The 27,458-nt window shown below is 37.7% G+C and overlaps 2 protein-coding genes across 3 annotated transcripts; both read left to right on the forward strand.

The window, feature by feature from the left end:
• The first annotated feature begins 732 nt into the window (after window positions 1-732).
• LOC143881646 (outer envelope protein 61-like) lies at window positions 733-16,317 on the forward strand. Of its 2 annotated transcripts, none has more exons than XM_077384865.1 (11): window positions 733-1,192; window positions 6,019-6,249; window positions 6,750-6,806; window positions 6,958-7,086; window positions 7,992-8,069; window positions 8,255-8,325; window positions 8,524-8,576; window positions 8,734-8,932; window positions 10,436-10,979; window positions 11,100-11,243; window positions 15,496-16,317. In XM_077384865.1, exons 1-11 carry the CDS (start codon window positions 1,097-1,099, stop codon window positions 15,640-15,642), a joined length of 1,749 nt encoding a protein of 582 aa, XP_077240980.1. In that variant the 5' UTR covers window positions 733-1,096; the 3' UTR covers window positions 15,643-16,317. The 2 variants fall into 2 exon arrangements, with proteins under 2 accessions (XP_077240980.1, XP_077240989.1); XM_077384874.1 differs by lacking the exon at window positions 733-1,192 and adding an exon at window positions 4,086-4,284.
• A 1,988-nt stretch (window positions 16,318-18,305) lies between these two features.
• Window positions 18,306-23,236, forward strand: LOC143887614 (uncharacterized). The gene is made up of 2 exons (XM_077391720.1): window positions 18,306-18,614; window positions 22,908-23,236. The coding sequence occupies exons 1-2, from the start codon at window positions 18,488-18,490 to the stop codon at window positions 23,054-23,056; spliced, it is 276 nt and encodes a 91-aa protein (XP_077247835.1). The 5' UTR covers window positions 18,306-18,487; the 3' UTR covers window positions 23,057-23,236.
• The last annotated feature ends 4,222 nt before the right edge of the window (window positions 23,237-27,458 follow it).

The raw sequence follows: 27,458 nt of genomic DNA on the forward strand, positions 1-27,458 counted from the left end.
TAATTTGCTAAGCAATAGTAAATTCCCAAATAACATCCTTGGGCATGTATTGTTGCAACCGTGCATAAAATTAAGCATGACAAATGCACCCATTAAATTTGTGCAGGAATTTTTTTTCCCAAAGCCATCTGCAAATATAGAGATTGCATGATATCTCATGAATGGATTGGACTTCCTTTCCTTATGCTACCAAACAAAAGAAAGCGGTGGAAGCTAAGAAAATAGTTTCCTTGTTCATCCCTTTCAACTTGTTTCCCACAGACCGAGCAGAGAAAATATTATACAGCCCTTCACTAGTTTTTGTCTCTCTCCGCCCTTTATATTCACGGTCGGGCATCATATAATTTATCATTTAGAAATATCTTTACCTTTCCAAACTTTTCCAAAAAACTCCGGCAATGCAAAAAGCGCAAATGTTATTATCAAATAAGGATTTGTCAGGCAATTTCACATGAAGCCCTTATTTTACGGCTCACTTTTGAAGGAGAGAACAGCGACACAGGCTTACTTTTTAGCGCCTTATTCATTTAATACGTATGAGGTGGCTGTTCTCTCCTGCAAAATAAGTTTATGCAGAATTGCTTGGCAAATCCGAGCCATGTTGGGACTGCAGGAAATTCTTTGGAAAAGGAAAAATAGCTGTAAATTTTCTCTTATTTTTTGAAAGATAACTTGAACCGAACCTATTCAATTTTTCTCTAGAATAATATCCCTCTAAATTAAGTATAGTGAGAGACCATTCTCCTGTAATTAGTGGAAATAGGAAATGTTTTTCTTGTAATCCAAATAGGCACGATGCATAACCAACCAGAGGCCGTGCGTGTCTTACCACTGTCTACTAGGCACCGCCCTAGAGAGAGTTCCTCTTCGAACCAACCAACCAGACTGCTGCTCTCTTGTTTTTACGTTGGAAAGTTGTGTGAAGCCCTCTCCCCGTACATATGGGGTATAAATACCAATCCTATATTTTTTCGTGATCACCACTTTCTTGCGTCCGTCAATTGTTAATCTCCTAAAAGGCCCTTTCCACTTTTATACATAAAAATTTTGTCGTTGATTTTTGCTGAGAAACCCTTATCTCTCCTCCGATCTTACAATGTATAACGGTATGATGGATCCTGAAATGATAAGGTTGGCCCAACAACAGATGAGTAGAATGTCTCCCACCGATCTCGCCAACCTCCAACAACAGGTTTTTTTATTTTTTCTTTTTCTTTTCAAGTTTGAATCTGACAAATAAATCTTGGGTGGGTTTCTGTCTGCATTTTCTTCTTTGTGCTTGACTTGGTCCGTTTGGATTTGAAGCTGGAAACCAGCAAAAATTCGATTTTTATGTTTTTTTTTGGTATATTTGTAGATTCATTCTGGGAAAGAAACCTTAGGTTCTCCTTTCTGGGTTGATTTTCATTCATTTCGAATTGAATCGTATTTTAAACATTTTATTTTATGTTTTGAGGTTGAATTTGAGGAACTAGTCATGGGTTTATGGTTTTATTTGTGTTTGTTTGGGATTGAAGTTAGAAACACTCTGACTTTTGTTATTTTTTTCTTTTCTGGTTGATAGATTAGGGTTGGTTTATCATGAAACACCGGCTTATAAACCCTATCACGATTTTTTTATGGTACTTTTGGGGTTCTCTGTTGTGTTCAATCAGATCTGACATCTCTGCTCCTTTCCTGCTACTGTCCTCTTTTGTGGTTATCAATCTTCCGAGCCTTTCCTAGAATCCCTGATTATAGGGTTTTTATCCTTTCAGGCAAAAGTTCTGCGTGTTCTAAAATTTCAGAGATTTGTGATTTTAGAGGAAACTTTTGACATCTATATCAAGATTGAACATTGTTAATTTTCGAGGTTCTGAAGTTTTGGAACCAGAAACTACAAAAGTGCAAAAATTTTGGTTTTGTGAAATTTTAACTTCAGGAAGAATAGGATATGAAAGAATTAAATTAATTAATTTAATTTAATTCAACCCCATACTTGCATCATATTTGTATCGAGTGGGATTTCTTGTGGAGGATCGTGAACTCAATGGCACCCAAGAAAGCTTCTTGCTATTGTCATGAATGGATTGATTGTAGTGAAGAAGTTTTAGAACAGGTGCTGCAATAACTGGATCATTTAGAAACAACGTTGGATTAAGTTGTTGGAGGAAACCTTGGAATCAAGATGCGCTAGATGTGGATTGTCTCATTGAGATTAATAATCAGAACAAACCTCGACACTTTCTTGGGTCTCCGGTTAGTCATTGTGTTGAATACAAACGATTTTGATGATGAAATACTCTTTGAAGCAGCAGAACTTAATTGAGGTCGCAGAATAAGGGTGGAGATACCCGAGTTCCGTGGGCACATGCAGATTTAAGGATTTATTGATTGACTATTAAAGGTAGAATAATTCAAATACAAAGAGATGGCTGATGACAAAACGTTGAAGTTAGTGCTATCTATTCTCTAGCTCCTCTATCAATTGTCTGGCTACACCTTGATATGGTGGGAAGAAACTCTGAACTAACTGTATAGGATGAGGAATGGACAAGGTTTTGATGTGGGAGAAGATGAGAAAAGAAGTCCAAAAAATTCCTACCAGTTACATTGCATCGAGATCTTTAGCAATGCCATCAAAATTTAAGACCAAGTGATAGCAGCATGCGAGATTACATAGACAAGCTATATATGCTAACGATCCAGATATAATAGAAACGGAAGAGCAACTTATAGTCTGTTATTTTAACTGATTGTCTTTGCCCATCCAATAGGAGTAGCTCTTAAAGACTATAATATGATGAGCGGCGCCCATTGATTCACCATTATAGTTGAGTAGGCTAAAAATTCTCGTGTCATAGCGAGGAACTTTTCGCACCGTCATCACCACCTAAGCAGCGAAACTGAAGCCACATGCGTGTCTATCTTAGTTGATAGTTGATACTTTCAAGGGCACTTACTAGCCAAATTGTAGCCTGGGAAGGATCAAGAGCTAGTGGAGTTGGTTCCAATCGCATTAATCAATAGATTGTGTTACCACTGCAATCAATCGGGAGATTGATCCAATGATTTTTGCAACAAACTCCAATGCACTTGGTCCAAATGGAGAGGAGGATGAAGAAAACCCGAGTTTGAGGGCTTTGGACCTAATCCTGGGGAAAGTAATTTGAGGATACACAAAAGGTTACACAAAAGTCTATTCTCTCATCCCTATGTGATTATTGATGAGGTGTGATTGCCATCCATCATCTTCCAAAACATGATGCACCCCAAGAGAAAATATTTCCATCACCATCATTAATGGTGTTCAGGTGAAACATCATGGCGTAAGAGATGTTAAATAAAAAGAAGATCAAGAAGAAAAGCATCCAGATCCTTGCAGATCCAATGATCGATTGTTGGAGAATATCTTGGACATGTTGCAAGGAGCCAAGTTATTTTAAAGATTGTGTTATGAATTGGGTACCATCAGATCTGCATTTGACCAAGGGATGGGTGAAGAACTGCCTTTAAGACGAGTGAACCCTTACAGATTGCAACTTTCTATTGTGTTTCATTAGGAAATTAAGGACTTTGATGCCACTAATCATCAATTAGCGGACTGCCTGCAGTTTCAACAGTCCTCCCTTTTCCTGTTTCTATTAACTTGTCCTGCATCATCAGAGCTACAAATACCTAGAGTCTCTCCTTTCTGTCCTGCATCAATATGAGTCATCTTGTATTGTATAATGATAACCAAAAGCAAATTCTTCAACCCGCATGCATCTGTCCATTCTCCTTCAATCTTATCATTACTATCAACTTTCAAGTTATTTTTAACAGTTTAGGGCATGTCTCTTTGAGAAATAAATGCATAGCTCTGCAAGATTTCATAATTCCAAAGGCAAGTGGTTAATAGGACTGGACCTATCCATTTTTTATGATTTTGCCAATGCGCATAACAAGTTCAAAATTTGTCATGGACTTCTTAACCGTTGTTGCATTGGTTGTATATTAACAATTCCCTATGTATTATTGGTGGCTTAGTTGTCAATTCCGTTCTGATGAGTTTTCCTTTATTTATTTATTTTATTTTTCATTTTGGAGTGGGATGTTTTGGTTTTGCACCCTTTTCGCTATTCAATTTTAGAAAAGACATGGAAAGACGGTAAAGCAGTTAAAAAAATAGAGCTGTCTGATTTTCTTGGAAAGACGGTAAAGACATTAACAAAGTAGAGCTGGCGGGAACAGTCTGCAGCAAGACAGAATAGCCGGAGCAGTCTGGAGTGTGGACTATCTTGAATAGACTGGAACCACAGTCTGGTACCTTCCTGTATATGCTTTGTTCTGGTTTCTTTACCTGAATGTTCTATTTTATAATTTCACCCAAAACCGGATGGAACTGAATAAAACTAAGATCTGTAATGATGACATTGGTTTGTCTGGTGCTCGTTTCATTTTCTTTTGGACAAACTTTTGGTTCCGTATATTCTCTCTCTCTCTCTCTCTATATGTCTACTACTATATAGTAGAAGAGAAAATAAGAGAATTATTTGAATTTCTATGAGAATTACACATCACTTTTTTTTGACTTTTTTTAACAAAGGCACCCATTCAACCCACATATTTTCAATCCTACCCCCTCCTTTATGCTTTTTAACAAAGGCACCAATTAAAGCCACATAATTTCAATCTTACCCCCTCCTTTATGGTTTTTTAATAAAAAAATCTATAGGGTGATCTTAACCATCCGATTTAAGAGGGACACCATATTATGGAAACCTCTATAGATTGGAGAGCTAGGATTAGGCTATGGAAATGATTTTTGGGGCAGAACCTATTTATGTTGTGTTCCATCACATGGACGGTTTGGATCAACCTATGATGTGATCCATACAGTTCTTTGTCAGCCCGTGCATCGCATGGGGTTTTTTACCAGTATATATATATATATATATATATATATATATATATATATATATAGAGAGAGAGAGAGAGAGAGAGAGAGAGAGAGAAGGGTTCCTGCGCTCGAGCGCAGATAGCTTATCTGTGCTCGAGTGCTGGAAACAGGGGTGGGGCCACATTTGGGGGGGGGGGGGGGGTGATCCTAAGCATTCATTTGACAGGCCCCATCGGATGGGTGGTGTACCAAAAATCAGCTCCATTGGACCCTCTTAGGTTGTCCATTTGTGGGGGAGAAAATGGACATATACTGTTTGTCCACAAATCTGCCCATTTTTCACCCGACAAATGGACACCCTATGGTGATCCAATGGAGCTGATTTTTGGTGGACACCCTATCCATGAAAGGGCCCATCAAATGAATGCTTTGGAACCGCCCCCCCCCCCCCCCCCCCCCCCCCGGGCCCACCCCCCACCCAATGTGGTCCACCCCTGTTTCTGTGCTCGAGCGCAGGAGCCCTTTGCAAAGGAGATACACCAACACTTTGAAACCCTCGACCTTCAAATCAGATTCTCATTGAAGCAACCGTAGCTCTGGTTTTTCTCTACGGTGGGATGAGAGAGAGAGAGAGAGAGAGAGAGAGAGAGAGAGAGAGAGAGAGAGAGAGAGAGAGAGAAAGAGAGAGAGAGAGAGAGAGAGAGAGAGAGAGTCGAGGGTGAGGGTTTCTTCTACTAGGTTGAAAACCCAAGCCCCACGAAAGCTTGGAGATGGCGATTTCAAAAACCCAGGTCTCTGGTATTTCCGTCGAAAGGGAGAGAGAGAGTCAAGGTTTTTTTTGTTTTTTCACCTTTAGTTGTAAAACATAACTGACTTTTATTTGGATGGCTGAGATTACATTCAATCTACGGTGTAAAACGTAACTGGCTTTAAGTTAAGCGACAGAGTAGGTAACGTTAGCTACTCGACCGAGTACCAGCATTTATATATATAACAAATGTTTGATTCCACACACACACACACACACATCTAATTGTGTTACCTAGTGGTTCTTCTTTCATCTGTTAGCTTTGTTTTGGCTAATTATTGAATAAAAAGTGATATTTTTCCTTCTGTTGTATTGTTTGACTGGTTACTGACAATGCATAACATTACAGATGATGTCCAATCCCGACTTGATACGATTAGCCACAGAAAGCATGAAGAACATGAGGCCCGAAGACATGAGAAATGCCGCAGAACAACTGAAGCATGCTCGCACGGAGGATATGGTTGAGATTAGTGAGAAAATCGCTAAGGCCACACCCGAAGAGCTTACAGCTATGCGTGCACGTGTTGATGCCCAAGTCACTTATGAATTGAATGCAGCTCAGATGCTAAAGAAACAGGTTTGTCCTTTGTTTTTAATCTATGTAGAGATATTTTTCTTAATTGTGGAATATTGGTAGATGCTGTAGTCACTTATGAGTTGAATCCAGATCAGATCCTGGGGAAATATTTTGACTTCTGATTATACCTCATGGAGGTGTTTATTCTCTGGATTATTGATGATTTTTTTATTTTGTATATTGATTTTTTTTTAAATGTTTATTTTATATATTGATAATAAGTGTTTGTTGTTTTAGCACCATTATTATCATTAGTGATGAATCTTTTGCCAAAAGAAGAAAGTTTATTTGGCTTGGTACAACTGGCGGTTCTTGTATTCAATCACAGTGGTGAATGTTGTTAGCAGTCACAAATGGCAAATGTTTGAATCTGTGTTCGAATAAAAAGGCAATTAAATCACAATGATGAATGGTATTAGCAGTCCATAAACATTTTGTGCTATTTCTTAGTTATCTTTATTTTTCAATAATGTGTTTATGTGTCTTTTTTATCCTGGCAGGGGAATGATCTTCACAGCCTAGGAAAGTTCAGCGATGCTGCACAGAAATATTTACTTGTATGTCTCTCTCTCTCTCTCTCTTTTATTTTGTTTTTCTAAATGTAATTATTTCTTGATTCCATTTCTTGAATATATTTACTTTTTTTGGTAGGTGAATATATTTATCTCTTGAATTATGAATTTCTCATCTTGCTTTTCTCATTTGTAGGCGAAGAAAAATCTGAAGGGAATACCTCTCTCCAAAGGCAGAACTCTTCAATTGGCATGTTCTCTTAATTTAATGTCATGTTACCTGAAAATGAGGCAGTATGAAGACTGCATAATAGAAGGCTCAGAGGTATTGCTAGAAAGCTACTACCTTTTTTATTATGCATTTGTTATTGCCTATGTTACAAAATTGAAATCAACTCAGAAGTTGGTCAACTATCAGAGTTCAACTAGGATAAGGTGATGAAAATATTGACGACTTTGTTGAGTCAACAAGAGATCAGTGAAACTCAATGAAAATATGGAAATAAATCATGAAAGAAATAGGATAGCATTTAAGAAATGGATACATTTTTGTTGTCTGGTTAGAGATGGATGGAGAGCTGAATTGTTTGTAGTAGGAAGAAAGACCAGCTGATGTGTAGGGTTAGGGTTATATATATCTTTTTAGAATTTTAAGTTAGTGTTATATTTAATTATCTGAAAAGAAAATTTTAGGGATCGACTTACAAAGTAACAAGAATGAATGGTAATTGATAGAGTAAATCAATCCTTTTCAGTATCGTGAATGGATACGGGCCATTATTAAGTTGTTGGTGGAGGGGTTCTGGAGGGTTGTTTAAAATTGCTGTTGTTAGTGGGCTGTATCCAATCATTGCTTTAATCTGTGAGTGGCCCGAATTACTCAGATAACACCTCCCAGTCAAAAAAAGGAAAGTGAAAATCAGAAAAAAATAGTACTATCGACTGTTGACTCTGTTTGGTATGCAAGTATTTAACGAGTCAATCATCTGCTTGATGATTTTTCAAAAACCTATGGATGTGCCAATTTTTTTTGAAACCTTGTGCTTCTGATTAAATTGGTAAAGTTCTCATTTACCAAGTGTAACCTTTTCTGTACCATTCCCCCCTTGGGAGTGCTCTGTTTTCTTTCTCAATATCATGGCCATAGGACTGCTCTCAGGAACTATAGACTACTATAAATATTGTCATTTAAATTCTATAGTTCTTTATATAGATTCCTTTTAATTTCAGGTGTTGGAATATGATGGAAAGAATGTCAAAGCTCTTTATCGCAGAGGTCAAGCATATAAAGAATTAGGGAAGTTGGAAGTGAGTATTCTCTTCTATGTATCCTCTTCTGCACATGAAAAGGGGTCAATAACTGATACTAGCATTGTTGGTTATTGGTGCTGTTCACTACGCTGTTAGCAGTGGTACTCCTGAAAAATATCATTATCGATATTTTGTGTACTTTTGTTATCTAATAGCATTTCTGTAACTGGAATGAATATCAGGCTGCAGTTTCGGACTTGAGTAAGGCACATGAAATTTCACCTGATGATGACACTCTTGCAGATGTCTTCAGGTATGGATTTGGTTGCTACGACACCTGGATGCTGTCTTTCAAAAAAAAAGAAAGGTTAAGAGATGAATTGAAAGGCACCAGAAGCTTTTTGATAGGAAATGTGATTGAAAAGTTTACGCTTCCAAAAAAAAAAAAGATTGAAAAGATTATTTGTTAATTTTTTGATTAAATGTTATTAAATATTATTAAATGGGGCAGAGATGCAAATGGAAGGTTGACAAAAGAAGGTGGAGTTCGCCATGTGTCGCAACGTATGCTCTCAGTCTTTGGTTTCTTCTGGAATTAACTTGTATCTTCAAATAGCTAAAAAAAAACCTTTTTTTACCATTAAAAAATCTTTAAATAGCTAAAACTTAGTTTATACTTATGACTCCTTTCAGCTTTTTAAAGTGTTTTATGCCTGTACAGGGTTGGTTATTGAAGAAATAGTGGAAGACGAGATTCGGCCCATGCCATCTGATACCAGTGGTTCGTCCGCAGATTACTCTGCGGTACAACCACGTGGAGCTAGCGAGTGCTCTCAGAGTCAAGGTGGGTTAGATATTCAGGGTCCAACTACCGACGCTGAGTGTTTGCAGGGATTGAAAGACAATCCAGAAGCCATCAGGTTGTTAACTTCACTGGCATCCTATAATCTTATTCCATTTTCTAAAGAAGCCTTGCGCGGCTAAAGCCCAACATTCATTCATCACTCATGCTCAGTTCATCTCATTTTTTCTCTCTCTTTCAATGAACTCTTAACCTTTTCAACAAGAGAAGACCACTTGGCTTTTGTCATTGTTGATACATAATGACACAGATTCACAAGTAGGTAGTATCTTGTATGTGTGTCAGTTTGGACATGGCTTGTCAGGTTTTTTGGGTCACCGTGTCTAACTCCTCCTGTTCACTTTGACACTTGCACCTTGTTCTACACCCGTGTGACTTGACTACTTAAAATTGTTCAATGCCTACTTTCATAATATACCATTATCAAAGATCAGATTGTCACTCTCGTGGTCCCTGTCATGGATGAGATATGATGCAGAAATTCACTGATCAGATAATGCTGACGGTTGTATATTTTTTATTTGGTGGGCCACTATGTGGCCTGGCCACCTCCATCGTCCCGGTCCCATGCTGGACAGTCATCCTATTCATAGCATATGTTTCTATGGAACTCAACAGTTTATATTCTCTTGGTAGAACCGTAAAAGTTGCCTTGATGATCAAGGAGCTAGGATCTTCGCATCATGGTTGGGGAAGCAATGGGTTGGACTCATGGTTCTCCACCAGATCAACAGACTCGATCATACAGTGGCACAGGTGGGCCCAAGGTTAACTGTCAGAAAAATACACCTTTGTGAGAGCACTAGCAGCGCGTCAGTTGACTCCCCAAACAACCAAAACCATGGCGGTGTGTTTCAATTACCATCTGATTGAAGTTTATGCTTTATCAGCTTAGCATCTCCCCTGAATCAGTCTCCTGATTGGAAACAAATTCGAAAGTGGATTGAGAATCTCATCAAATACATAATATGGATGACACAAGCTTGTGATTGCAACATCTCCATGAGGTTACAGGTTTGCAGGCTATATTTATGGCTTACAAGTTAAAATCTCTAAGCAGAGCGAGTGAAAAGCCTGTTGGATGGATTCCCATGGACCCATGCAATGTGATACATATATCTTGAAAGCTGCTTGTCAAGGAGTTCCTAAATTTTTTCAATATTTCCTTGTTGGATACATTTAAAGGAATTGCTTGTTGGACAGACATTGGCATGGCTACTGGGAATAAGTCATTATTATTGTTTTCTTCATCTTGTTTTTGGTATTTCTATACTATTAGAATACTTTTCAAATGTACTTCTATGCATCTGGGGAAGTTTTTATATACTTTTATAGTAACATATCTGCAGTATTAATGTTATATAACTATATGTTTTTTTTTCAATGTGTTTTTCCTGGATTCCCGTTTGATACCAGCATGTATCCATGTCTAAGTTAAAATTCCTTGGGAGTATGTTTTCTGCACTATCTTCATTCAGTTAGCTGTAGATCATAGCATATATGTCCATGCGAGTAGTCTTATGTTGGAGCTGATTTTATGCAATAATGGTTTGCATTCCAGATCGTTACATAATTTTGTCTCAAATACCAATCCTGATGCACTGGCTGCTTTAAGTGCTGGAGGAATCTCGCCGGACATGGTTAAGACTGCCTCAGATATGATTAGCAACATGTCCCCAGAGGATCTTCAGAAAATGCTGGAAATGGCTGCTTCTTTGAATGGGAAGGACCCGACTTTTCCGGTGGGAACAGCAGATACTAACAAACATAAACCCACAAATGGACTGCATCCTCCCGGAGTGTCACCTGAAATGGTTAAGACTGCTTCCACTATGATTAGCAAGATGTCACCCGACGAGCTTCAGAAAATGTTCCAAATGGCTTCTTCTTTGAATGGGAAGGACTCTCTTTTTCCAATGGAAGCATCGGATCCTAACAACCACAGATCTAAATTTTTGTCTCAATCTTTAGGAGCTGCAGGACTTCCTGCTACGCATGAGAACCGTGATGTGGGTGAAAGTAGTTCTAGTGGGTCATTTCCAACTTCGACACCACATTTGCAAGAACAAATGAGAAACCAAATGAAAGACCCAGCGATGCGGCAGGTGGGTCGCAACGCAATGAATCTGCTGGAAAATTTAGCTTGCACTTTATATCCAATTTAATTCCCAACTCTTTCCTTCCTGGTGTTTATTCTTATTATAAAAATTCATATAATCTGGCAGATGTTTACAAGTATGATAAAGAATATGAGCCCAGACATGATGGCAAACATGAGTGAACAATTTGGTGTCAAGCTTTCACGGGAGGAGGCAGCAAAAGCTCAACAAGCCATGTCATCCTTATCGCCGGAGGACTTGGATAGAATGGTACTTGCTGACATTTCTACCATTATTTTGCCAATCTTTGATATTTGTTTTGTTTACTAATGTTTCCCAGTTCCTATGACACCCCATTTCTAAGCAGATTGCCATGTTGGTCCTGTTGGACATGCATGGGAAGGCACATGTTCACACAGCTATTAGGAGTTTAAGACATTCTCTCTTATCATTTAAAATTTCTTAATATACAAATCATCTAGCTTTTAACCTCTTCTTTGATATTGTTTCTTTTTTTTGTCTGCATCTTATGCTTTTATTATTTACTATTACTATTATGAACTAAGATATGTTCCAGTGTTTTCATGTGACCATACGAAAAATGGAGCGTATCTGGTTTTGTTCAGTAATTGTGTCTACAACTTGTGCTGCTGTACCTTTCAAGTTTCAACCTTTGTTGCTAGGTTCGTTGTAGAGTTCGACCTTGCACGTCTGAGTTATCTGTTATTAGTCGAATTTGGCGATACCCGCAAAGTTCAAAAATCCTACTGGTTGACTTGAAGCTTGGCTGGGTCAACCTTGGTTGGTTAGGCACTGAGTGCAGAGTCCAAATTCTCACTCTTTTTTCTGGTCTGGATGGGACTTGGCTGAGACAACTTGATTTGTCCCTAAACATGCTTCCAGTGTCATTGAGGCCTAGATTGCCAAGCGAGCACCCATCAAATTTCAACCTAGTGACATTCCACAAAGGGGCAGAGCACCCATCAAATTTCAACCTAGTGACATTCCACAAAGGGGCAGACCACCCATCAACCACCCCCTTCCTCTTGAGTTCTTTCCCAGAACCCCCTTTTTGCATAAATAGAACCACTCGTGAAGAAAAGATCCTCTTATTGCATTCTATATATCCTCCCCATAGCACTAGAATGGGAGAATCCTCCAAAGAATTTGATCTTTTCACCCAAAGGACTGCTAGCCCACCCATCAAGAAGATTCACAGCTCTTTTTGTGAAGACCTCACACATGTTTAGACTTTGAAGTACAGCAAATAAAAAGTATTGAGTTGATTTCTCTTCTGTCTTCTCTACACACGATTCATATTCCAGACAATTTAAACTTCTTCCTCTTTAGCATATCACATTCACTGATTTCGTTTTAAATGACGGTCCAACAAAAAACTTAAAACTCTTATTAGAGCAAGAACATCCCACATCCTCGTGAGTGGAACACCCTTTCCCTGACATCTTAACTGGTTAAGAATTTCATTGAAAAGGTCTCTGGGTGTTTTCACATCAACTCTTCCTATCATAAAAAAGAAAAGAAAAGAAATGTGAACCTCTTCAAGGGATCAAAGGAGGGAAAGACTGGATTCTTCTAAAAATCCAACTCTGCACCACCCTTCCCAACTCACTCCTTGCAGTGCTTCCCCATGAAACAGTGACCTATAGGGTATGTTTGGATGTAGGTATTTTGTTTTCTCAGGAAAAAAACTTTTCTTAAAAAAATGAGTTTTTCATGGTTTGGTTAACTGCTCTATTGTAGATTTTTAACTTTCAGGATAAAACTTTCTACCAAAATTAGGGAAAGTAAAAAGCCCTCTTATGCCTTTGTTTCTTTTCCAAGAAAGTTGAAGTTATATTTATCGGGGTATCAATATTTGGTAAATGTTCTTACTGAGATTAAGCATAAGAGAAGTATCTTCTTAACACTATCCATTCTCTTCTACAAATGTGAACCCCGATAAATGTGAACCCTTTCCCTGTCATCTTAACTGGTTAAGAATTTCATTGAAAAGGTCCTATCATAAAAAATAAAAAAAAGAAAAGAAATGTGAACCTCTTCAAGGGATCAAAGGAGGGAAAGACTGGATTCACTTCTCTTATGGATTTTTCTAAAAATCCAACTCTGCACCACCCTTCCCAACTCACTCCTCGCAGTACTTCCCCATGAAACAGTCACCTATAGGGCATGTTTGGATGTAGGTATTTTGTTTTCTCAGGAAAAAAAAGTTTTCTTAAAAAAATGAGTTTTCTATGGTTTGGTTAACTGCTCTATTGTAGATTTTTAAATTTCGGAATAAAACTTTCTACCAAAATTAGGGGTATCACAATTTGGTAAGTTTTCTTACTGAGATTAAGCGTAAGAGAAGTATCTTCTTAACGCTATCCATTCTCTTCTACAAATGGAAGCTTCCTACGTTTCTCCAAAGCCTTCCCGTCTTTCGAAGATAGCATCATTAGGAAGGGCGATCATCTCGAAAGCCTTCATGGTGACTTCCCGAGAATGCTTCAGACCAGCGTGTTCGAGAATGCTTCATTGTGACTGCTCAAGAATCTTGTTCATTAGGAAGGGTGATCATCTCCATTAGGAAGGGCAATCATGTCCTGGTGTTCTGCGAATGACCCTCATCTCCATTGGAAGACGAATTCCATGTACCGGGGCATTTGAGAATCATGTTGGATCTTGATTAATTCCAGAGAGGGTTCCATGGGAAATAGAGGGCGGCAATCCATGTTCGATGCAAGAACAGCGAGGGTGGAAGACTTATCTCTGAAGGCAAAGACTGAAAGGATGACAACCTTGTAATCAAGGAGCCTAGGAAGGGCTCATAACTCTGTTAAAAGCAAGAAAACACAATCACGGGAAAGGTTCAGAAAGTGTAAGTGATGTAAGCAAACAAGTCCAAAGATAGATCTCAGATCTGATCAAAATTGATGTCTGGAGGAGTCGAGCTTGATTTTTGTTTGAAATTCAGGTTCATAATCAACAATAATAAAATCCCACCAGAGAAGACAGTAATTTAGTATCTAATATTAGAATCCAAAGAAACTTTGATAGAGAAGCCGATTCAGTGGTCTCCTTTTTGCAGCGCATATGTATATAAGGCGGAGTAGGAGCCACAAACGAGTGTGGTCGAAATGGCTCTTTCCCGTTTAGGTCTTTGTTTCTTTGGCTGGCTGGCGTATCTAGCCCGTGTGTAATGTATCCCTTGAGTTTCAGTATTTCTATATTTAGAATTTCTAAATGGCTAGTCCTGATTATATAACATAGTAGTCGTTTCAAGTTATAATTAAGCCCTAGCTGGGGAGAACAAGCAGCTTATTCCTACTGGTTGGCACATAAACATAGTGTTCTGAATGCCTGTCTGAGGAGTTGTGTAAGCATTCTGGCCAAGGAATTCCCAACTATCGTTGCACTGAGTCTTCCAGTTAGGTTGCCACTCTACTTCAGAATCATGTTAATTCCAGACACCTCTGGTAGAATAGCTAATGATTTAGCCGACACTTTGCTTTGAATTTAATGCTGACACCCATGTCTTGCCGTGTCCGACACGACACGTGTGTCCACACTTGTCGACACTCCTTTGGACACTTTTAAATGTACTGCTAGAAGTGTTAGACTTAATGTAGGCATGTGAACACATTTTTGTACGGTGTTAATTGTGAGATTCTATTTTATCCTAGAATATTGTGTTTACCTCTTTTATTATTAACTCTTCTTTTATTATAAACTCTTCTTTTAGCTCTTCTTTAACTAATACTTGTCGTTATATCCCCTCCCCTCAACTTAAAACCCTAAACAAACTTTTATTCATATACTATATTCATTGTATCATATTGATCTCAGTGTCTCACTTTCTCGGTGTATATTGGAGACGGAAGAGAACTAGATTAAATTGTTGAATATGTTGTTATTTGATTATCTCATGTTTGTTTTAGATTATAGTTGATTAATTCTAAGATTTATTAGTTTGTTAAATGAATACCTTATTTATATTGTTAAAACTTGTGATAGTAATCAATAATTTTATATGTATGTACATGTCACCATTTCTAGATTTTTAGATGCTTCCATGTCAGACGACTAGTATCCATGTTGAAACTCGACACATGAATCCTTATCCACAAATTATGATTATATATACTTTCTATTTTAGCCGTGTCCCCGTTTCTAAGTTTTGGGGGTTTGCCGTATCCACAAATCATAGTAGAATAGCTTATTTTTCTATATCTGTTTCAGCTAGGGGTCGAGACCTTCACTATTGCTGTTCATAAGTTAACTTATTATATAGCATCTTGTGGCTCACACACTTACAGTTGACACACTATGCTGGACCAACACTATGTTTGGGATAACTCAAAAAAAAAAAATTGGCAAGAAAGAGATCAGAGAAAATTAAGTCAATTACTTGAAAACTTGATTTATTCCCATAAAAAATAACACGGAGTTTGTAGACATAGGTATTTAATATGTTGTGTGGCTTGATCAGGTTCTCATTGAGGATACCTTTTTTTTTTGTCAGATGTGGTGGGCAGACAGGATACAAAAAGCAGCAGATGGTGCAAAGAGAGCGAAGAACTGGCTCTTGGGAAGACCTGGCATGGTTCTCGCAATATGCATGCTTATTTTAGCCATTATCCTTCACTTGATGGGCTACATTGGTGGTTGAACCTCAAACCTGCAGTGATGGGTGGGGTCTGATCTGAGTTCTTGGTTTTATGACAGATGACTTCCCTTTGGGTTGTGATACTGAGTTAAGCTGAAGGGCGATTGAAATCAATGCCTGATGGGAATCGAATGAGTGTGAGGAGGGGGTGAAGGTACCCCCATTCTCATTTCTATGTTGTCTACTTTAATTTTGTTTTGTTTGATCTCTTGAACTCTTAAATCTTACAGTTGTGAGGGAAATGGGAAGGAGAAAAACAGTATCACAACCTCAGGGGAAGTTGTATCTTCTTGGGAAGGCAGTGGAAGGAGAACAACAGTGTCATGGGAAGGTGCATCTTCTTGTGTATTTAATAACCATGAGATAACTACCCATTAGCTTGGGTTCTCTTATTTGACAGCATCCTTACCATGTATGCATATCCTGGTATAGCCTTCCAAACCGTCTTTGTGGTGTTTTTTCTCTATGGCTGTTGATGTTTATTTAGGGAAAAAGATATCCTCACTCCCTTGTTTCAATAATGGCACTCCTCTCTTTATTTTACACTAGTGTAATTAGATGTTGATGTTGAAGGCTTTTACAATCCCAAAAAGCTCTCAGCAGCCGATCAAAGAAGTGTTCGGTGTAGTGACAAAAACAAAGAAATGGAGACACACACAGTGATTTTTTTAGTTGTGATTTAAGGGCCTGTATGGATGCATGTAAACGATTTTTTGGAAAAATTTTCTATGAAAAATGGAATTTCCAGTGTTTGGTATACTCATTTCACGTGCTTTCCAAAATTGAAAACTTTTCCATTTTTCAAGGAATGTTGCAAACCTACCGGACCATGGAATATTATTTCTCATGGAATTTTTTCCCCTGATATAAGCACCCCTTGCATTTGGTGGACTTCTATTCTATTTCAACATGCAAAGTATATTTCCATTGGTATGAGCCAAAAATTAAGGCTTTGTTCTTTGTTTTTGTTTTTTCCATTGCTTATGTTTTATAGGGTTGTGGGCATTACTTGTTGATGCTAAGTCTTGTAATTGGGAAAATGGATTAATGATGTCACTACCTTCGTGCTTGTTGTATTTAAGTAGTTGTATTACAAACGAAATATGGAGAATTTTGTAGCAAAATAAGAAACTTGAGAGTAATGGTTCCTCTCGAATTGAAATGTTAGGAAGTCCGATTGCCTCGAATCAATCTTTTTTACTCTCTTTTTCCGCCTTTTTCATTATTAATTAGTGTGATAGCCAATTAGGCATGTAACAGGCAGTATGAGAGTGATCGATAGTGTGCCATGGGCCCATGGCTAAGTCTTGGAAGATTTTGGACTCCATACGAGATAATTTTTAGAAGATTAAAGCATTTGTTTTGAAAATGATGGAAGGACAACGACAATTTGCAATAGGATTGAACAAATTCAAAATAATGATAAAGGAAATGCACAAAAAATGAAGAAAGACTAGATTTTGAAAATGTTGATACTCGAGTAGAGGAAAGTGCGAGAATTGATGATGAGAAAGATAGTTTTGTCGAACATATTGTCAAGGTTGATATTGATTTTGTTCAGTCATTCCATCATTTTGATGGTTTCTAATAAGATTTATGACCCTGGTGGAATAAAGTATTTTCTAAAATAATTCCACCTCAAGGACAAGGTTGTTCTAAGGAAGAGGAATGATACGTGCATCTTGTGTGTATATGAGGTAGTTACAATTTAGGACTTCAATTGGGCGTTTGGATACAAGTATTTTATAAAACCTGGATTTTATAAACTAAACCAAGATTGTATATTTTTCAGACTAGTGTAAAATCCATGTTTTTAGCTCATCAAATCTAGGTTTAAGGCTTTTAGTTTATAAGATCCAAGTCTTAAGGGCATCTATCAATATCACACTTCCTGTCTATTTAAAAATCTAAATTATGCATTTACTGTGGAGAAATCAATGGCCCAGGATCATCCAACTAATGTGGGACCGGAGATAAATGGTAGTATGGGGTAGTAGATCAACGGAGAGGATGGGGCTAACATGACATGTTAAGGTACGTGGGCCACAGTTTTCATTCTCTGTTGTAGTGCGTTTGGGGCAAATGAATTCCCAACATGTGTCTAAATTTTCAGCCCGCTCTTTTTTACATGGTCGTTATTAAAAGTTGAACGGCTTCTAGAAGCATGGGCCGTTGGTATTTAAAGTTAGTTATGAATGCAAATGACCAAACTTTCCCAATCTTGGAAACAAATTACTAAAAGGTCCTTTACATAATGACCAAAATACCCTTCATTTGGGGATTTTCCAATGACCATCATCTGTGACAATCCTATTCCTAGCCATCCAGTAGGATATAAGACTATATTAGACATCCATTGGGCCCTAAATGGCTTGATAATCAAACAATCCTAGCCATTCAAAAGCCTCAACACCATTATTAGATAATCAAACAATCCTAACCATTCAAATAAGGGTAATTTAGTAATTTCATCATTCAATTTTATTCATCAAATGTAATGAGGGGTTTTCTTATACATTAATATTGTGGGTAGCCTTTCAAAATCAAAAGAAGAGAAAAAAGTCAGTCTAAGGGCATTATTGTCATTTGACTAAGCGAGTCCTTGTTGAGCAGGCGTTTGGTCTAACTTTAGACAGATAGGTACCCAGATAAATCTTATTATTATTATTTTGGCTCTTTCTTCTTCTTCATTCAACACATGAGATTCCTTCCTACTTCACAGTTCACACCACCCCCCTTCTTTCTCATTTTCTTCCAACGATCTTCTCGTGCCTTCCTTCCTCTCTTCGCTTTTCTTAATTAAGAAGGCTTTTTTTTTTTTAATTATTATTATCTTCAGTGTTGGGAAATGGTGAGCTCTAATGGAATCGGAATAATCGCGGTTTTCGCAGTATCAGGAAGCGTTGCGTTCCTTGCTATGCAGCTCCATAAGCGACTCCTATCAGACTTCATGAAGAAGGTCGAATTTGAATTGGGTATAGCTCTTTATTTTATTTTTATTTTTTATTTTTGCAATGGCTTGAATTTTCTTCTACAGAATTTTATGCTCTGTTTTCCTTTATTTATCATCCCCTGTTTTTTATCCAAAGAAGATCTTTTAGATTTCGTAATGAAGGTTGATTTTGATTTGGTGTGGAATTTTTATTCCCTTTTTAATTAGGTGCGATGTGGGTTTTTTTTTTTTTTCCCTTTTTTGCAAAAAATTTCGATTTTTAAATCTGTTCTGGGAGACATTATTTGGAAATCAATATCTGTGGCAACTTCCTTCACCGTCGCTGCTCCTCGACGTTGCTCCGGCAGCAGCGAGACATCCCTCCCTCCCTTTCTCTCTCTCTTAAAACATGTTCATGAAGATGATGGATGTATTTTGTATCCAAAACTCAAATCCAAATCAAAATACAGATGCATCAGGTATCCAAACGGGCCCTCGGTGAACTTTTGATTCTTAGGATCGTTCCAATTTCAATACGACGGCTGTGGTTTTTCTTACCACACACAAAAAAAAAAGATATGGGCATGGTTTTTTCCGTTTTGCGTCTTTGATTTTCGTATGGAAATGGGTTTTTACTCCATTTTCATTCCTTTTAATTTCCTAGGAATATATTAACGGTTCTGATTTTTTTACATCCGATCCTTGGATTCCCCCCCCCCCCCTCCCAAAAAAAAATCCCCAGTAATTTTATGCAGGTCTGAGTTTTTTACAAGCCAAGTTCTTTTTCTTTTCCATTTTTGAAATGGGTGTTAATTTTCGCCGCAAGGTGATTATTTTCTTTTCTTTTCCCTTCGGTGATGTATCTCTCTTTTATTTTTTTTAGAAAATTATTAAAAAAATGCAAACTTTTATTGAAATTATGAATCAAGGGTAAAGGTTTTGAAATCATAAAAAATGGGCTGTAAGGTAATTTTTAAGCTCCCTTAAGATAAGAATACCCTTCTTGCTTTTCCCTCCGCCTTTTAGGACTCTAATCCCAGTGACCTTTCACCAACCCGTTTCACCTTTTCTTTTCTTCTTCCCCAAGCCTTTCCAAACAGTGGAAACTCCATTTCTATTGCCATTGCAAGTAGAAAAAAACTCCATTGCCATTTGCAAAAAAAACTCCATTGGTTCTCTTTAGTTTGCTTTGGGTTATAAACCTATGCTCTGGTGGGTCCATTGTCCTCCATTTGCTTAAATTTTACATGTTATTTGCATGTTTTTTCTTTTACAGTGATATGGTTTATTTTCATCCTCTTTATATAGTGCTCTCTTTGTTTACTTACATATTTGTTTTGACCTCTCTCTCTCTCTCTAGAGGAAAAACCAAATGGAAATCCTATTTATACAATCAGAACCACTAGTTAGAAGGGCTCAGAACCAATTTTACATCTCAGAACCACTATTTATAGCCCGCCACCACTATTTATTCCTCGAAACCAATCAAAAGTGGTTCCTAGAGTAGACATAGTTGTTTTGAGTGTGTACATACTCTCATGACCCTATCAGATACTCTATTTAAACACTCAGAACATCCATGTCTATACTTGGAACCATTATGTAGACTTCGGAAGCACGATTTAGTGGTTTTGATTGATTAAATAGTGGTTTCAAGAATGTAAATTATGGTTCCAAGAGTGTAAATAGTGATTCATATATTGTAATAGTATCTCATTAGTTGTAAAAGTGATCATGAGTGTATTAATAGTGGTTTAAATACTCATAATCAGTATATATACACTTGGAACCATTATGTAGACCTCGGAACCACAATTTAGTGGTTTCAATTGATTAAATAGTGGTTCCAAGAGTGTAAATTATGGTTCTAAGAGTGCAAATAGTGGTTCATACATTATAATATTATTTCATTGGTTGTAAAAGTGATCATGAGTGTATCATCGGACCCTTAAATAGTGGTTTATAGTTTATTAATAGTGGTTATAACATTCTAAAGTGGTTGTAACATTGTAAATGTGGTTCATAGTTTATAAGATGAGGACCTCGAAGATGGACGGTTCCTATGGTTCGACGTATATTTGGTGGAACCACTATTTAGTTCCAACACAAGACCGATAGTGGTCTAAATTCAACCAATTCCATGTAAGGGTCCAAAAAGCAATGCCACTATCGATGTTGGACAGTGATAATTTATTTCTGTGTTTGAACCACTAGTTAGACCTCCAAAACTTCCGAACCACTATCGGTCTTGTGTTGGAACCACTATCTTGACCTTGGAACCGCTATTTTGGATCGGGCGTCCGATCAACTTAGTCAGACTTCCGATGGGATTCAGTAGTTTTGTAAAAAAATCCTTCAACATCGGATATCCGAAGGAAACCATAGACGTTTGATGGGATTCTAGTAGTCTTGTAAAAATGTTCTGCAGGTGGTTCTGCGGTTTAAAAATTTGTTGTGAGAGTTTAGATCATGGTTATGATGGTAATAGATAGGATTTCCAGTTTTCCTCTACTGAGAGAGAGAGAGAGAGAGAGAGAGAGAGAGAGAGAGAGAGAGAGAGAGAGAGGTAAAAGCATACATGTAAAGCAAATAAGGACATCTTGAAAATAACCCATATCAGTGCAAACCCTAAAGAGAAATAAAATGCAAAGAGCAAGTGAAACCTAACGAAATGGATGACAATGGACCTACCAGAGCATAGGTTTTCTACCCAAAATAAAATAAAGACAGCTAATGAGAGTTTTTTCTGAAATGGCAATCGCAATCAACGCGAATGGAGTTTCACCGTCTTTAAATAACAGTGGCTTGGGGAAGAAGACGGTGAAAAGGTGAAAAACGGTTGGTGTGATGCACCGGGGTTCGTCCCTAAAAAGGTGAAGGGAAAAAAGAGAAGGCTATTCTTGTCTAAAACAACTCCTGAAAGTGCCTGACACCTCATTCTCATAATTTAGAGAAAGGTACCTCTTTCTCATAATTTCAGCAACTCTTTGCAATTTTTTAATATTCACTATTTTTTTTTCCTTCGCTCCTAATTTTTTTTTTCAATAAAGTCCTTTTGTAGTTCTTTCAATCTGGTTTTTCTTTCATTAAGTGCAATTAATGTTCCATTCTTTGTTATGTTTCTGGTCTATATGAGATTTTAGTGGAAGTAGTAGTCAACAAGGAGGTGACAAGGGTGGGATATGTGTAGACTTGTCTGAGAAGATTAGAGGGAATTTTGGTAGTGTGTTTGGTTAGATGTCAAAGCATGTGGGAGAATGGAGGGGTGTCATTAACAAAATAAATAGTAGAAGAGAGAAAGAGAGAAAAAAGTAATGATTACACATGGCATTTCATATTCTACTCTTCTCCCCTCTAAAATTTACCAAAAACAAGGTTTGGCATTGGAAAAGTAGGGGAGGGGACAATCCCGCCACATAGGCGTCACCTAAGCCAAAAGCTAATAATTATGTCTCTTCCATGTCTAGAAGTCCAATGGGATTTGAGCTAAAAAATGACAACCAAACAACATTTGGTATTTCATATTCCTAGAAATGCTCAGCCGTCTTCCCTACTTTTTGCAACCAAACAGAGCCTATGGGATTTGCTAGCCAATTTGGCGGAAGGCCATTTCCGGCTGGCTTTTGCATGTACGAACAGCCGCCTCAGATGAATAAAATGAATAGGACAAAATCTGCCAAAAGGTTCAACCTGTGTGGCCGATTGCAAAAGCCAGCTGCGAAATGGCTTTGGGCGAAATTGCTAGCAAATCCCTTTTTTTTTCATTCTTCTCCTTCTTCTTTTTTTTTTTTTTTCTAGTACTACCTATTTACCACCCATAAATTTAGGCATTCCCACTCATTTCAGCTTGTCTTATTTGAAGTATTATCTGTTCTGTACGCATCCTAAATTTATGTAGACACGTCCCAAGGGAAATGATTTCAGCGTTTTGATAAACATGCGCTCCCATGTTTGTCCTACAGTGTTTGAAGGGCTTTAAGAGCTTTTTGAGTACCGTAATATTCATCTAACAACCCTTTAAACACTACAAGACAAACATGGGAGCGCATGTTTATCAAAACATTGTTGCGCTGAAATCATTTCCCCGTCTCAAAATTTTTTTTTCACTAATTTTAAGGATGACTACCTAATTGCTAAAGGGTGGCAATACCAAAACGCCATCAGTTTGTGTTTGTCTTGTAAACATTCGTTCACTTTCATTTATAGAATTCTTTGATCATTTGTTTATTCTCTCTTTTGTCTATCTAATACCTCATCTGTTTTAGATTATGTTTATAGAAATATTTGTTTTGATCTTTGTTTAACAATTTACTTATTATTAATTAAATATATATAGGTGGTGAAAGAAATTTGGCTAAGAAGAAGGTGCGATTTGCAAAAGACGTGATCGAACCATCGTCGAATAACAAAGAATACAGGCAACGACGTTCTAGATTTTCAGGGACAAGCAATCGGATTCCATCAACTGTCGAGATTATGAACTAAGATTCTGTCAAAGAAATGTTGGGAGTATAATATCCTTGAGACAGGATTTAAATGTCCAGTAGCTTTGTACATTGGCTCTAGTTCTTCTTCTTCTTCTTCTTCTTTTTTTTTTTTTGTAAAGAAAAAGAAAAATCAATTAGAATTGTAAACATCTATTTTATAATGTAGGATTTATTTTTAATTTTATTTGATGAAACCCTAAAGGAGGCTTGAGGATTGAAGGATTAAGGGCTTAGGATCGTTTGTTCAAGGTGTTTTAAACAGTACGTATTAGGCTGACCTTATGGTTGTCGTTCAGACCAACCGAGCTAATCAACACCCCACCGAATGTGTCTTTCTATCTAAGTATGGCGGTGCGGATATTAGTCCCCTTGAGGAAATTCATGATATTTTTCTAAAAGGTTATGATTTTTCAATTATTTGACAATTTTTTTTCAAGAAACCCTATTTTAGAAAAAACTTCAGTGACGCTAAACCGGTTTTAAAACCGAGCAAAAACAGAACAAATCAGTCTTTGCCACCGCATCACAAGTGACACAACTCTTCGTTTGGTTTAGGAAACTCACCAAATAGGTGACTATTTTTGTACACATGTGCTCTTCCATGCCGTCTTACTCTCGATTACCGTATCATTTTCCAAAAAAAGGGAGCTGATATTCCCCGCCCCCACCTAAACGGGTAAATTCCCCCTTTAACGGTTTATGTGAGAATGGTTCACTGCTTGAGGATAAATTCACCTCATTTAACTTTCTTTTGCCTTTAAAACTTCACTAATAACGTTACGGGAGGGGGGGGCAAATATCATTCCCCCTAAAAATATGTTGGGTGTTTCTTTCCATACATCATACATGCAGGTTTTTGGATGGAGACATGTAAAAGGACGATAGTTCATAACAGTCGTCTTTTATTGTGATTGGGTCCATATCTTACTAATGGAAACAAGGAGATTTTATAAGTTGATTGGGTGTAGAGACACATAATAGTGGTACCGCCCTTGATATTTGATCCAGCAACAGCTCGATGCTCTTGGATCAAATATCAAGGGTGGCACTTCCGTCGTACCACCTCCCACCTTTCCGTTTATGTAGGCCCTTTCATCATATAATTTCCCAAACAAAGTCCATATCATGGTCTGATGCTATCCCCTTATCCAAGGTTTTAAATTTCGGTTTAAGAGGTAATTTCACTCCTCACTTAAAGCTAGAATCCCCTAGTTAAACACGACGTATTTTTTTCCATCCTCTTCTTCATTTTCAGCGAATTGGGAGACTTCGTGTGCAAAAAGCCATATAATAATCTATCATTACCTTCATCTTTTCAAAAAATAATCGCATGCTTTTCAACATTTTACGAGTATTATGCGTGAAACCAAATGGAAGATTTGGAAGTTTTCCGATATTCTCCCAGCCATCTTCATGCAACCAAATGCAACAAGGTTTCTCTTTTTTAGCGTTCTCGGGACATTTTCAGAACAACCAAACAACACTTTTGTTACTCACTACCATTCTATTTCTTATTCCACCACTGTCTCAGATGAGGGCAACCAAACGGACTCATTGACAATTGATATCTGCGCCCTCTTGCTTCGATAATATCACTGGAGTTAACATTTTTTCACTTTAATAATTTTGCTTTTAAAGATAGTTACATTCCCAAAGATACGCCTGCTCCAATAAAATATGTTTAATAAAGTGTTAGGGTGCCATTATAAAAAGTTAGTGTGGATATTATTTCTTTTAATTTTTTGTTTTCTGTAATTAAATCCCTTAATCTATAGAGTATATAAGTGCACGGAATGAATGTTGTGGGACCCATAGTATTCACAGATTAGGTATTGGTACGGATGGACCCCTACAATTCCATATAACAAAGGATCTTTTAACTTTTTCTAATTAAATGAAGGACTAGAGTATATTAAAAGAGGATTGTCGATTTGTGGAAGCATGGCTCACAAATCCACGGCCTCACCAAAATAAATTTTGTTTTAGAGAGTCCATCGAATAAATTGTGGGGCCCACTTCTTATGATGATCCAAACCGTTCATTTGTTGGCCCACAAATGTAACTAGGTTGTATCCACTTCATAGATCGGAGGGTGACAACCTAGTTACATTTGTGGGCCGACAAATGAACGGTTTGGATCATCCTATGAAGTGGGCCCCACTGTACATTTTGAAAAATACTGGACTTTTTATTAATGATGCATTGCCCGGTTGGTCGTGTGACTTGTTAGAAAACTCGCACAGAGCAGTCGATCTCTTGATTCTCTTTTGGTTTGTTAACTTATGTAGGTGTGTTTGGATTGCCGGAATTGGAATCGGAATCGGTATCCTGTTCGGATTCCATCTCACTACGTATACAACGTGGCTTGGAGTGGAGATGAAGCAACGAAGGGCTTTCTGCATCAGAGGGCTCATTTGAGCTGGTGAGGCTTCATAGGATTCATAAATCAAAGCAGCCCACCATAGGCTTTGATCTGATCGTGATCTAGTGATCTTGGCCGTTAAACAATAAAAATATTAAAAAGACATGTTAAAATTCAGTTGTAAGATGCATAGTTTTATTAACAACTCTGGACCATTTGATCATAGGATCAAAACTAGAGGCGATGAATAGTAGTAGATCAAGGGTGCAGATCTGGTGTAAGTAGCAGAGTGGGGCCCACAATTTTATTGCCACTTGGGAAAGCCAGCTAGGTCTAGCGGCCTGCAAGAGAGCATCAAAAGTCAAAACAGATTTGGTGCACCAATTTCATCACCAGGATAGAAAGATGATGACATCCCTCTAAATTTTTATTTAGAGCGGCCTTCAATTGATGATGACATCCCTCTAAATTGACCATAATCAAATAATTTCCCTACAAATAAATAAATAATGGAAACGAAAATTTTCCCCAGAATTTATTTTCATCAGAAATGTTTTTCTTACAATCGAAAGATGAGCTGAGCTTACGGGTTGCATAATAAAGTTAGATTATTTGTGGACATGGGAGGGACCATTGGGCTGCCCCATAACTTACGCTAAGATCAACAGTCTTGATTACAGATAAATGTGTCGGTGAGAATCCAAAGGTTTATCGTTAAAGTCAATCGTCACCGGTCAGTGGGGCCTAATAAGACTCCTAATTTAGAATGGGGATACACCATCTCTTAAATCAAATTGTATATTAATCAATCTCCTAATAATAATAATTATAAGAGAACTGAACTGGTGATTAGGACACATGTACAAGAAGACAAGTAAGAGGCTCATGTCTGTTTTTTAATTGTTTTCCTTATTTTTAGTACATTTTCTATGGCTACCTACGTAATGTAACCGAGGAAAATGTAGACAAAAGTAAGATAGAGAGGTGGGCAAAGGAATGGGAAAGGGCACCGACAAAAGGGGAGCCTCCAAATTTACTAACTACACCCCCCCTCTTAACACAGGTTTTAAGACCTAACTGCCTCGGATTAAGTTAACCTGACGGCGACGTACAGTCTCCCCGGCAGGAGCGACGTCACCGTCAATTGTCGCCGTTAAGGGCGTATTTTTCTTATAATTGGCAAAAAGGAGCTTTTTTATGGCTCCGTGAGAGAGTGACAGCCTACCCTTACAAATGTAGAGTATAAGCGACGCGACGGATGTGGGTCCCACGTACTATCTCAGACTCACCCAAGCCGACCCAATAGCTCTAAATTTTGATCACCTTTATGCCCTTTTCTAATTACTCTATTCCTTGATTGCAAGGACCTCTTTGTTTTAAAAAAAAATTACTCTAAAATACACTACGGTTTTTATAAGGACCAATTACCGATGGGGGACAAACATTAGGCAAAATTATCAACAGGACTCATGCTTTTCAAAAATTATCAACGGGGGACAAAAGAGGTCTTGTCAGTAAAAGCTAGACGAAAATACCCTTTGGCATATACAACACGTTTTGACTTTGGAAGGGGGTTTTCAAGTCTCTACGATTGGGGTTATCAGGTATCAAAATGGGGTTACCAATTTCAGAATGAGCTTATCAAGTCCCTGAAAATTGACTGAGGGTACTGGAGTTTTGGAAGGGGGTTTTCAAGTCTCTAGGATTGGGGTCATCAGGTATCAAAATGGGGTTACCAATTTCAGAATGGGCTTATCAAGTCCCTGAAAATTGGCCGAGGGTACTAGAGTTTTGGAAGGAGGTTTTCAAGTATTTGGGATTGGGGTTATCTAGTATCAAAATGGGGTTACCAATTTACGAATGGGCTTATCAAGTCTCTTAAAATTGCCCAAAGGTACTGGAGTTTTGGAAGGAGGTTTTCAAGTCTCTGGGGTTGGGGTTATCCAGTATCAAAATGGGGTTACCAAATTCCGAATGGGCTTATCAAGTCCCTTATGAACACATTTTTACTTCCTGTTTTTTTTTCTTCACTCGTTCA

This window comes from Tasmannia lanceolata, unplaced genomic scaffold, assembly GCF_043159265.1.
Source record: "Tasmannia lanceolata isolate RefF3 unplaced genomic scaffold, GAP_Taslan_0.1 ptg000002l, whole genome shotgun sequence".
Classification (NCBI taxonomy): domain Eukaryota; kingdom Viridiplantae; phylum Streptophyta; class Magnoliopsida; order Canellales; family Winteraceae; genus Tasmannia; species Tasmannia lanceolata.